General features: G+C 55.0%; 1 protein-coding gene across 2 annotated transcripts in view; it reads left to right on the top strand.

The window, feature by feature from the left end:
* The window catches only part of GBA2 (glucosylceramidase beta 2), a 228,021-nt gene that overhangs the window by 17,551 nt on the left and 197,760 nt on the right, over window positions 1–12,710 (top strand). Inside the window, exon 1 of one of the 2 annotated variants that reach the window (XM_086960013.1) lies at window positions 7,682–8,029. The exons of the other annotated variant lie outside the window; for it this stretch is intronic. Within the exon in view, the coding sequence (XP_086816139.1) occupies window positions 7,842–8,029 (188 nt within the window). The 5' untranslated portion in view covers window positions 7,682–7,841. Of the gene's footprint in view, window positions 1–7,681; window positions 8,030–12,710 lie in introns of those variants that run through there. 2 annotated transcript variants of the gene reach the window in all.

The following is a 12,710-nucleotide window of genomic DNA, read 5'->3' as shown; positions in this document are numbered from 1 at the left end:
AGAGTGGTGTTGAGAGGGGAGAGTGGTGTTGAGAGGGGAGAGTGGTGTTGAGAGGGGAGAGTGGTGTTGAGAGGAGAGAGTGGTGTTGAGAGGGGAGAGTGGTGTTAAGAGGGGAGAGTGGTGAGAGTTGAGGAGAGAGTCAGGCCTGGAGAGAGTGAGGAGAGGGGTGAGTGAGGAGAGGGGAGAGAGAGAGAGGGATTGGAGAGGGAGTGTAGTGGTGAGAGGGTAGAGTGTTGAGTGGTGAGAGGGGAGATGGGGAGAGGAGAGGGGTGGGTGAGGAGAGGGGAGAGAGGAGTGAGTGAGGAGAGAGTGGGATTTGAGAGAGGGAGGGGGGAGAGGAGAGGGGTGGGTGAGGAGAGGGGAGAGAGGAGTGAGTGAGGAGTGGGATTTGAGAGAGGGAGGGGAGAGTGGTGAGAGGGGAGGGGATAAAGGGGAGAGAGTGAGGGGTGAGTGAGAAGAGAGGGAGGAGGGTAGGTTGAGGAGAGAGGGAAGATTGGAGGGGGAGAGGGGCTCACTTGCAACAGAAGAGCTACCTTACTCACTGGCACCAGAAATGGAACATTATTTAGATTCAGCAGAAATTGCATATATGATCACATGCACAAGAAATGGCACTCTGCTCACATGCATCAACAAGAAACATACAAATTAATGCTAAATGTATGCATTAAGGTGGTGAAAACATTAATAAACTGGCTTCTTATGTCGCTACCAAAATAGTGAGACACCATTGTTTCACTACAAAAATATATAGGTGACACTACCATTTTCTTTACTCTCGAGTGAAGAAGAAAATGAAAAAGTAGATATTACAAGTTGCCATCACCAATTTGCCTACTGTTCCTGTGTGATCAATAGTGCTCTAAGCATGCTACAGTGCCACCATGCCAAGATGAACTGCACCCAAGAACTAAAGTGAACTAAAAAAAAAACGAAAAAGACAAAGGAACCACCTACTTGACACACAACTATTGTCGTATGCCTGGTGCAATACAAACAACCCCAAAAAAAAGAGAAGCCAGCCAAACGTACAAATGTCGCCTGTAAAGCATGCAGCCACTGGAGAAGCATGCTTGTGGGGACTGGGAGGAAGGGTGACGAGACGCAGGCCCTGCAGTGAATAATTAGGGGAGGAGAGATGCCGGCCTGAGGCAGAGCGCATGCTGGGGGAAGGAGGCTGGGCTGCCTTTGATGTGGTGGTGTCTCGGGGAACTACCAGTGTCAAACACTTCCAACCCCCAGACACCCACACAAGCAGTGGTGCCAGTTTTCTCTTCCTCTGTGTGTGTGGAGGGCACAGATGGGCTAGCTGTGGAAGGCTGTATCTTTCAATCAGTATGTGGTTTTGTATCTCTGTGTGTGGTGGGGACAGGCAGAGTTGATTTGTGTGGTTGTGTATCTCTGCGCCTCTGCCTCTGTGTGTGTGTGGTGGGCACAGATGGGCTGGCTGTGGAAGGCTGTGTCTTTCAATCAGTATGTGGTTGTGTATCTCTGTGTGTGGTGGGGACAGGCAGAGTTGATTTGTGTGGTTGTGTATCTCTGCGCCTCTGCCTCTGTGTGTGTGTGTGTGTGTGGTGGGCACAGATGGGCTGGCTGTGGAAGGCTGTGTCTTTCAATCAGTATGTGGTTGTGTATCTCTGTGTGTGGTGGGGACAGGCAGAGTTGATTTGTGTGGTTGTGTATCTCTGCGCCTCTGCTTCTGTGCGTGTGGCGGGCACAGATGGGCTAGCTGTGGAAGGCTGTGTCTTTCCATCAGTATGTGGTTGTGTATCTCTGTGTGTGGTGGGGACAGGCAGAGTTGATTTGTGTGGTTGTGTATCTCTGCGCCTCTGCCTCTGTGTGTGTGGCGGGCACAGATGGGCTACCTGTGGAAGGCTGTGTCTTTCAATCAGTATGTGGTTGTGTATCTCTGTGTGTGGTGGGGACATGCAGAGTTGATTTGTGTGGTTGTGTATCTCTGCGCCTCTGCCTCTGTGCGTGTGGCGGGCACAGATGGGCTAGCTGTGGAAGGCTGTGTCTTTCCATCAGTATGTGGTTGTGTATCTCTGTGTGTGGTGGGGACAGGCAGAGTTGATTTGTGTGGTTGTGTATCTCTGCGCCTCTGCCTCTGTGTGTGTGGCGGGCACAGATGGGCTAGCTGTGGAAGGCTGTGTCTTTCAATCAGTATGTGGTTGTGTATCTCTGTGTGTGGTGGGGACAGGCAGAGTTGATTTGTGTGGTTGTGTATCTCTGCACCTCTGCCTCTGTGTGTGTGGCGGGCACAGATGGGCTAGCTGTGGAAGGCTGTGTCTTTCAATCAGTATGTGGTTGTGTATCTCTGTGTGTGGTGGGGACAGGCAGAGTTGATTTGTGTGGTTGTGTATCTCTGCGCCTCTGCTTCTGTGCGTGTGGCGGGCACAGATGGGCTAGCTGTGGAAGGCTGTGTCTTTCCATCAGTATGTGGTTGTGTATCTCTGTGTGTGGTGGGGACAGGCAGAGTTGATTTGTGTGGTTGTGTATCTCTGCACCTCTGCCTCTGTGTGTGTGGCGGGCACAGATGGGCTAGCTGTGGAAGGCTGTGTCTTTCAATCAGTATGTGGTTGTGTATCTCTGTGTGTGGTGGGGACAGGCAGAGTTGATGTGTGTGGTTGTGTATCTCTGCGCCTCTGCCTCTGTGTGTGTGGCGGGCACAGATGGGCTAGCTGTGGAAGGCTGTGTCTGTGTTTGTCTGTCTGCTCTCCTGGAATTATGAAAAATACCAGCATCAACAGTGGACTTCATCTTGATTTAAAAAAATAGCTTTTGACAAGCGAGAATGATGTGACCAAGTTAACAAATGGAAACCGTGAGAATGTTATTAAATAATCAGCTAACTGTAGTGTTATATTTAATGGGTCATGGTCAAATGATTTACCGTGTATATCTATAGCAATTTAATGTAAGTTAAAATCATAATAGCAACAGGTTTGTAAGTGGTAGAAAAACATCAAATTCACAAACAATTCCTCTTGCACCGCAGCATCTTAACCATTTACTGACATTCGTACACAACAATTTTCCTGTTGGGTAAAAGCAGACAGTTGTTTTCATTGATGTTGGATAGGAACACATGAGTGGCAAAATGTGTACGCATCCTGTGTAGAAGTGTTGTGCAGACGGCTCCAAGCCGGAGGCAGATATGTAATCTGTGTACAGCTGCACACACCTGGAATTCATTAGTTTAATTAAGTTGACCACTCTTCAGAAAAGTCTGTCTGTTTAACCAGGGATCGGTCGCATGTCACATTAGAGCACTAATTACAACGACGACTAAAGTGCATGCAAGCTTCTTAGAGGATTTCTTAGTCTGGCATTCAAGATTCTTTTAAAACAATTACACTGACATTAACAAACTTAAAAACCTTGACCTGAAAAAGAAAACCCTGGACACGAAGAACAAGCTCTTGGCAGAAATGCATGAGGCAAAGCGGCCGGGAAAGGATCCCTTTGATGTGGCCGTGAAAGCAATTAGGGGGAGGAGAATTGAGGCCGCTGGGGAAGCGATGTGGCACATGCTGCTGGCAGGGAGCCTGTGGGGAAATGCAAGCTCGTGCACGAGGCGTGCACTTCCCAAAATCCTATGGGGAGAGCCATTGGCCTAAAGAAGTGGGTTGACTGCATTAGGGCTCGTTTCCTATTCCTACGGAATAGGAAAGGACGAGCCCTAAAAACGATTGTGTGTTCCAGTGTTTGTAAGCGTCCATAAGGTACTTGTCCCATGCAGTCGAGCTTCCCTCTACGTAGTATGTTTTATCCTCCGCGTGTTATGTACTTAGCTGCCATACACATGGCCTCGGTCTGCAGTAATCAAACTAAGGATAGGGACTTGTGTTACTGGCATTTCAGGAAAAGCTGGCTTAGGCACTGCTCTTGGGAGGGTATTTTAACAACCAGTGGTAAGCCAACTTGTCTTGTCTTTGAGAAATATTGGCTCTGCCAATGCCTTCTGTTCATGCTGTACAGCATTAGCAAAACATTTTACAGCTTAAATAAAATGCTAAAGAAAGAGCAGTGGCATTGCCGTGTCATGTAATAGTTGTGTGTGCACCATGAAGCATGCTTGTATCGCAGCCAACATTTTCTTTAATTTATTGGTCGCTGATGAACTGGCAAAGAAAAATATTAACATGAAGTAGTGCGAAAGGCCGACACCTATTTGTTTCCTGGTCCTCCAAAAAAAGTAACAGTTTAAAACAAGCATTTGCAATGCAATAGGTCTCGCAACTGCGAGTTTTGAAGCTATTGGTATTGTAAATGGTATTGTAAATGACAATGCCTTTAATTTATGTTGTACATACCAAAACATAAATAAAAGGCATTGTCATTTTCACCACCCACAGCCAGGGCTCCTAGGGCATCACCCACTGGCTGTGGGTGATGCCCTGGGAGCCCTGGCTGTGGGTGGTGCACTGGGAGCTCTGGCTGTGGGTGGTGCGCTGGGAGCCCTGGCTGTGGATGACACCCTCTGGCAGGCGCTGGGATCCCTGGCTGTTGGTGGTGCCCTGGGAGCCCTGGCTGTGGGTGGCACGCTGGGAGCCCTGGCTGTGGGTGGTGCGCTGGGAGCCCTGGCTGTGGGTGGTGCGCTTTGAGCCCTGGCTGTGGGTGGTGCCCTGGGAGCTCTGGCTGTGGGTGGTGCGCTGGGAGCCCTGGCTGTGGGTGGAGGGCTGGGAGCCCTGGCAGTGGGTGGTGTGCTGGGAGCCCTGGCTGTGGGTGATGCCCTGGGAGCCCTGGCTGTGGGTGGTGCCCTGGGAGCTCTGGCTGTGGGTGGTGCCCTGGGAGCCCTGGCTGTGGGTGGTGCCCTGGGAGCCCTGGCTGTGGGTGGCACGCTGGGTGCCCTGGCTGTGGGTGGCGCCCTGGGTTTGGGTGAAGCCCTGGGATCCCTGGCTGTGGGTGATGCGCTGGGAGCCCTGGCTGTGGGTGATGCCCTGGGAGCCCTGGCTGTGGGTGGTGCGCTGGGATCCCTGGCTGTGGGTGGTGCGCTGGGAGCCCTGGCTGTGGGTGGTGCGCTGGGAGCCCTGGCTGTGGGTGGTGCGCTGGGAGCCCTGGCTGTGGGTGGTGCGCTGGGAGCCCTGGCTGTGGGTGGTGCGCTGGGAGCCCTGGCTGTGGGTGGTGCGCTGGGAGCCCTGGCTGTGGATGACACCCTCTGGCAGGCGCTGGGAGCCCTGGCTGTTGGTGGTGCCCTGGCAGCCCTGGCTGTGGGTGGCGCGCTGGGTGACCTGGCTGTGGGTGGCGCCCTGGGAGCCCTGGCTTTGGGTGGCGCCCTAGGAGCCCTGGCTGTGGGTGAAGCCCTGGGAGCCCTGGCTGTGGGTGATGCGCTGGGAGCCCTGGCTGTGGGTGGTGCGCTGGGAGCCCTGGCTGTGGGTGGTGCGCTGGGAGCCCTGGCTGTGGGTGGTGCGCTGGGAGCCCTGGCTGTGGGTGGCGCCCTGGGAGCCCTGGCTGTGGGTGGTGCGCTTGGAGCCCTGGCTGTGGGTGGTTGGCCCTGATCCCTGGCTGTGGGTGGTTGGCCCTGATCCCTGGCTGTGGGTGGTTGGCCCTGATCCCTGGCTGTGGGTGGTTGGCCCGAATCCCTGGCTGTGGGTGGTTGGCCCGGATCCCTGGCTGTGGGTGGTTGGCCCGGATCCCTGGCTGTGGGTGGTTGGCCCGGATCCCTGGCTGTGGGTGGTTCGCTTGGAGCCCTGGCTGTGGATGACACCTTCTGGCAGGCGCTGGGAGCCCTGGCTGCTGGTGGTGCTCTGGGAGCCCTGGCTGCGGGTGGCGCCCTGGGAGCCCTGGCTGCAGGTGGTGCGCTGGGTGCCCTGGCTGCGGGTGAAGCCCTGGGATCCCTGGCTGCGGGTGATGCGCTGGGATCCCTGGCTGCGGGTGGTGCGCTGGGAGCCCTGGCTGCGGGTGGTGCGCTGGGAGCCCTGGCTGCGGGTGGTGCGCTGGGAGCCCTGGCTGCGGGTGGTGCGCTGGGAGCCCTGGCTGCGGGTGGTGCGCTGGGAGCCCTGGCTGTCGGTGGTGCGCTGGGAGCCCTGGCTGTGGGTGGTGCGCTGGGAGCACTGGCTGTGGGTGGCTTCCTGGGAGCCCTGGCTGTGGGTGGTGCGCTAGGAGCCCTGGCTGTGGGTGGTGCACTGGGAGCCCTGGCTGTGGGTGATACGGTGGGAGTCCTGGCTGTGGGTGGTGCGCAGGGAGACCACGCACGCAACCTGGGCTTCATCCTGGACTCCTCCCTCTCCATGACCAGACAAGTCAACGCCGTCTCCTCGTCGTGCTTCAACATCCTACGCATGATACGCAAGATGTTCCGGTGGATCCCCACCGATACCAGGAAGACGGTAACCCAGGCCCTCGTCACCAGCCGACTGGACTACGGCAACTCCCTCTACACCGGAATCACCGCCAAACTCCAGAAGAGACTCCAGCGGATCCAGAACGCCTCAGCAAGGCTCATCCTGGACATCCCCCGTCGCAACCACATCTCCGGACACCTGCGAGACCTGCACTGGCTCCCGGTCAACAAGAGAATCACCTTCCGTCTCCTCACCCATGCACACAAAGCCCTGCACAACCAAGGACCAGGATACCTCAACAGCTGCCTCAACTGCTACGCTCCCAAACGCCAGCTCCGATCGACCGGCCACGCCCTCGCCGCCGTCCCCCGCATCCGAAGAGCTACCACAGAGGGAAGGTCCTTCTCCTACCTCGCCGCCAAGACCTGGAACTCCCTCCCAACCCACCTCCGCCTGACCCAGGACCACCTCGCCTTCAGGAAGCAGCTCAAGACCTGGCTGTTCGAGCAGTAGCGGACCCCCCTCCCCAAGCGCCTTGAGACCCTCCGGGTGAGTAGCGCGCTATACAAATGCTTTGATTGATTGATTGATTGGCTGTGTGTGATGCGCTGGGAGCCCTGGCTGTGTGTGATGCGCTGGGAGCCCTGGCTGTGGGTGATGCGCTGGGAGCCCTGGCTGTGGGTGATGCGCTGGGAGCCCTGGCTGTGGCTGGTGCCCTGGGAGCCCAGGCTGTGGGTGACACCCTCTGGAAGCGCTGGGAGCCGTGGCTGTGGGTGATGCGCTGGGAGCCCTGGCTGTGGGTGGCTTCCTGGGAGCCCTGGCTGTGGGTGATACGGTGAGAGTCCTGGCTGTGGGTGGTGCGCAGGGAGCCCTGGCTGTGGGTGGTGCGCAGGGAGCCCTGGCTGTGTGTGATGCGCAGGGAGCCCTGGCTGTGTGTGGTGCGCAGGGAGCCCTGGCTGTGTGTGATGCGCTGGGAGCCCTGGCTGTGGGTGGTGCGTTGGGAGCCCTGGCTGTGGGTGACACCGTCTGGCAGGAGCTGGGAGCCCTGGCTGTGGGTGATACGGTGGGAGTCCTGGCTGTGGGTGATGCGCAGGGAGCCCTGGCTGTGTGTGATGCGCAGGGAGCCCTGGCTGTGTGTGATGCGCAGGGAGCCCTGGCTGTGGGTGATGCGCAGGGAGCCCTGGCTGTGTGTGGTGCGCAGGGAGCCCTGGCTGTGTGTGATACGCTGGGAGCCCTGGCTGTGGGTGATGCGCTGGGAGCCCTGGCTGTGGGTGACACCCTCTGGCAGGCGCTTGGAGCTGTCCTGCGCTCACCCCGGTCCTCACACCCCCGAGGGTACCCAGAGCTCTGTTGGCTCTGCCTGCCAGGGGAGTGCCCGGGTTCAGAGTCCGGCCCTGGCGCTGGGAGTGGCTGGGACGATACCAGCTGCAGTGGCTGCGCTCACTGCTTCATGTCACACGGCGGAGCCGGCAGTGGCTGCTGCGCGTCTGTCTGCCCCCGGATCCCTCGCGTTCACCGGCTGCTGGCACTGCCCGCCCTCGCTGCCCTGGCACCATGTGCAGCTCCGTCAGGGAGTCCTCTGCCCTCATGGGCATGTACGAGGGCGCCGTGGGCGGGCACGGGGTCCCCGCCGCAGGCTGGCGTATCTGCCTGGCGCATCAGTTCCTGGAGCAGCGCCGGCCCTTCGGTCTGTGCGATGCTTCTTTCTGTACCATGGTCCACCACCTCCCGCTGGGTGTCCGGTAAGTGCCTGGCGCAGGGGTGGAGGCGCACCCATCCATGTCAATACCGGCCAGCTCTCCCTCGCCTAGTGGGAGCCTGGCACAGGGGGGCGCACCCACAAGGGTCGGATTGGGATCACATTTCGGCACGGGCACTCCTAAAAAAAGTGGCACACATTCCTGGGTCATGCCCGTTCACGAAAGTGCATTTGGATAGTCTCATCAGGGTCATTTTTTAAGAAGTGTTTGATAAATTATGTATTTTAAAGCTCATAGAGCCAGAAACATTGGTGAAAACTCGAAGCACTACATTTTGGCGGGCGGGCAAAGTGTAACAAAGTGGTTCAAAGGCCACAACTCTCGATATGGGTATGTATGCCACCTGGCCGTTCTTTTTAACGAGCATTAGCAGTAGTTTATTGCCTTTGGCAGTACAAAAATGAAGACAAACACCTAAAGCTGGTATTTTCCCCCCTGATCGATAAGTACTTTAAGGTTTGAACAGTAAACGTAAGGTGAAAGCAGTTGAAAATGTGGTCTAAACTTATTTAATGATCCGTGACTGATAGTTCAAACTAAACGAAGGAAGAAAAGCCATGTTAAGAAGGAATACAGACTTTTTTTATTATTGAATAAAGAATCCTTTGTCATTAAGTTCCAGCCTTTGCAGATTCTTAAAGAATGAACAAACAGGTTTTGTTTTTTATTGTAGTTTTATATGGCGTAAACTCACCCAAAGGGCGTAATTATATGAGCACCAGCTCAGTTACAGAAGATCAAATGCATTTTTGTTTTAGGCCTTGCGCAATTAAGTAATTTGCCCAAAATCGCAGGATGTTGCGGTGAGGCTGGGACTCGAACCTATTTCCATAGTTCCATATCCGGCAGCTCTGACCCTAACATCACATTATCTAAATGTTCCGGTCTGGGAAATGTGCTTCGTTTGTTCTAGAGGGTGCTATCACCTGATTGGCTGTTGATTACGTTTGGCTCTTTTTTTCCAAAAGAAAGTGGATAGGCCACTACAGTGACTCTTCATTGCATGGTAGCCTGTAGTCATTTTATCTACTGCTTTTATATGTATACCGTGGGACTCCCACAGCGACGACGGGGATGATTCAACGTGTGAATCCATGAAAGAGACCAATACTGGAGAACCGTAGTTACAGGTAAGTAACTCCTTTTCTTCTGTGTCTAAGAGTCCAGGCTCTAATCTACTTTCAGTTATCCAATCTTGTGGTTTGGGGCCCAGGCTATCTGCAAGGTGCCCCCACCTGTGTGTCAGCTGAGAGTGTAGACTCTGTGTCTGCTACAGTGCAGGCTGTGTGTCTGCTACAGTGCAGGCTGTGTGTCTGCTCTAGTGCAGGCTGTGTGTCTGCTACAGTGCAGGCTGTGCGTCTGCTACAGTGCAGGCTGTGCGTCTGCTACAGTGCAGGCTGTGCGTCTGCTACAGTGCAGGCTGTGCGTCTGCTACAGTGCAGGCTGTGCGTCTGCTACAGTGCAGGCTGTGCGTCTGCTACAGTGCAGGCTGTGCGTCTGCTACAGTGCAGGCTGTGCGTCTGCTACAGTGCAGGCTGTGCGTCTGCTACAGTGCAGGCTGTGCGTCTGCTACAGTGCAGGCTGTGCGTCTGCTACAGTGCAGGCTGTGTGTCTGCTACAGTGCAGGCTGTGTGTCTGCTACAGTGCAGGCTGTGTGTCTGCTACAGTGCAGGCTGTGTGTCTGCTACAGTGCAGGCTGTGTGTCTGCTACAGTGCAGGCTGAGAGTCTGCTACAGTGCAGGCTGTGTGTCTGCTACAGTGCAGGCTGTGTGTCTGCTACAGTGCAGGCTGTGTGTCTGCTACAGTGCAGGCTGAGAGTCTGCTACAGTGCAGGCTGAGAGTCTGCTACAGTGCAGGCTGAGAGTCTGCTACAGTGCAGGCTGTGTGTCTGCTACAGTGCAGGCTGTGTGTCTGCTACAGTGCAGGCTGTGTGTCTGCTACAGTGCAGGCTGTGTGTCTGCTACAGTGCAGGCTGTGTGTCTGCTACAGTGCAGGCTGTGTGTCTGCTACAGTGCAGGCTGTGTGTCTGCTACAGTGCAGGCTGTGTGTCTGCTACAGTGCAGGCTGTGTGTCTGCTACAGTGCAGGCTGTGTGTCTGCTACAGTGCAGGCTGTCTGTCTGCTACAGTGCAGGCTGTGTGTCTGCTACAGTGCAGGCTGTGTGTCTGCTACAGTGCAGGCTGTGTGTCTGCTACAGTGCAGGCTGTGTGTCTGCTACAGTGCAGGCTGTGTGTCTGCTACAGTGCAGGCTGCGTGTCTGCTACAGTGCAGGCTGCGTGTCTGCTACAGTGCAGGCTGTGTGTCTGCTACAGTGCAGGCTGTGTGTCTGCTACAGTGCAGGCTGTGTGTCTGCTACAGTGCAGGCTGTGTGTCTGCTACAGTGCAGGCTGTGTGTCTGCTACAGTGCAGGCTGTGTGTCTGCTACAGTGCAGGCTGTGTGTCTGCTACAGTGCAGGCTGTGTGTCTGCTACAGTGCAGGCTGTGTGTCTGCTACAGTGCAGGCTGTGTGTCTGCTACAGTGCAGGCTGTGTGTCTGCTACAGTGCAGGCTGCGTGTCTGCTACAGTGCAGGGTGTGTGTTTTGTCAGGTGAAGTCCTGTGTTGGCTGAGGGCCCGGATTCGGTGTCTTCGAGAGTTTAAGATCTGTATCTGCTGGTGGGGTCAGGCTCTGAAGTTTGAAATCTCACTTAAAAGTATGATCCTTTGTCTGCTGAGGATCCAGGTTCAGTCAGTGTCTACTGGGAGGACAGTCTTGATGAGTACAGACTTAGTGTCTGCTGGGCGTGCAGGATCCATGCTCTGCCTTTTGATGGTCTAAGCTGTGTGTGTGTCTACTCTGCGTCTACTGTGGGTCCACTCTGTGTGTCTACTCTGTGTCTACTTTGGATTCACTGTGTGTGTCTACTGTTGCTCCACTCTGTGTGTCTACTGTGGGCCCACTCTGTGTGTCTACTGTGGGCCCACTCTGTGTGTCTACTGTGGGCCCACTCTGTGCGTCTACTGTGGGCCCACTCTGTGCGTCTACTGTGGTCCCACTCTGTGCGTCTACTGTGGGCCCACTCTGTGCGTCTACTGTGGGCCCACTCTGTGTTGTCGGAGTAATAGAAGCAAGGGATAGAGTGACCCATCTTCGGTCTGAATACAAGGGCTCCGGATGGTGCTCTACTTGGGGAGAACTCGGAGTTTCATTTCTTCATTCCTTTTGTGGACCTAGGCTGATGAGGACAAAAAAAAGAAGCCACAGACTCCATCTTCTGAAAGCGCCGTCATTGTGGCTGCTTAGAATCTAAGCTGTGTGTCTTGCAGTTCCAGACTCTGAACCTCGTCTGTGCCCTAATCCCATGTCTGCTGAGATTCAAGTGCCTGGGGCAATGCAAATTCAATTCAGGTACTGTGAGTTCTGCTGTGAGTCGTGTCTGGGGCCCTGCGCCATCCCTCAATAACCTGATCCTGTGTTTTCTGGGACATCGGGTTCTAAATCCACTGTGAGTCATGTCTGGGGCCTCAGGCCCACCTTCAGCTGCCCGATCATGTGTCTGCTGGGAGTTCAGGTTCTGTATCTGCTGTGAGTCGTGTCTGGGGCCTGATGTCTTCACTCAACAGTCCGATCCTGTGTCTGGTGGGAGTTCATGTTCTGTGTCTGCTGTTAGTATTGTCTGGTGCCTGATGTCCTCACTAAACAGTCCGATCCTGTGTCTGGTGGGAGTTCAGGCCGTTCTCTATCTGCTGTGAGTCGTGTCTGAGGCCAGATGTCTTCACTCAACAGCGCGATCCTGTGTCTGCTGGGAGTTCAGGTTCTGTATCTGTTGTTAGTATTGTCTGGGGCCTGACACCCTCACTAAACAGCCCGATCCTGTGTCTGCTGGGAGTTCAGGTTCTGTATCTGCTGCGAGTCGTGTCTGGGGCCTGATGTCTTCACTCAACATATCTAAATCAACAAGAGAGGAAAGGGTCAAATAGTCACTCTTACACCCCTTAAATCAAATGTTTGATACAGTCTTCACTTAACAGCCCGATCCTGGGAGTTCATGTTCTGTGTCTGCTGTGAGTCGTGTCTGGGGCCTGACACCCTCACTAAACAGCCCGATCCTGTGTCTGCTGGGAGTTCATGTTCTGTGTCTGCTGTTAGTATTGTCTGGGGCCTGATGTCTTCACTAAACAGCCCGATCCTGTGTCTGCTGGGAGTTCATGTTCTGTGTCTGCTGTTAGTATTGTCTGGGGCCTGATGTCTTCACTCAACAGTCCGATCCTGTGTCTGCTGGGAGTTCGGGTTCTGTATCTGCTGTGAGTCGTGTCTGGGGCCTGATGCCCTCACTCAACAGTCCGATCCTGTGTCTGGTGAGAGTTCATGTTCTGTATCTGCTGGGAGTCGTGTCTGGGGCCTGATGTCTTCACTCAACAACCTGATCCTGTATCTGGTGGGAGTTCAGGTTCTGTGTCTGCTGTTAGTATTGTCTGGGGCCTGATGTCCTCACTCAACAGTCCGATCCTGTGTCTGGTAGGAGTTCATGTTCTGTGTCTGCTGTTAGTATTGTCTGGGGCCCTACACCCTCACTAAACAGCCCGATCCTGTGTCTGCTGGGAGTTCAGGTTCTGTGTCTGCTGTGAGTCGTGTCTGGGGCCTGATGTCTTCACTCAACAGCCCGATCCTGTGTCTTCTGGGAG

This window comes from Lissotriton vulgaris, chromosome 3_1, assembly GCF_964263255.1.
Source record: "Lissotriton vulgaris chromosome 3_1, aLisVul1.2, whole genome shotgun sequence".
Lineage (NCBI taxonomy): Eukaryota > Metazoa > Chordata > Amphibia > Caudata > Salamandridae > Lissotriton > Lissotriton vulgaris.
Note: the sequence above shows the minus strand (reverse complement) of the source record. Positions and strands in the feature narration are given on the sequence as shown.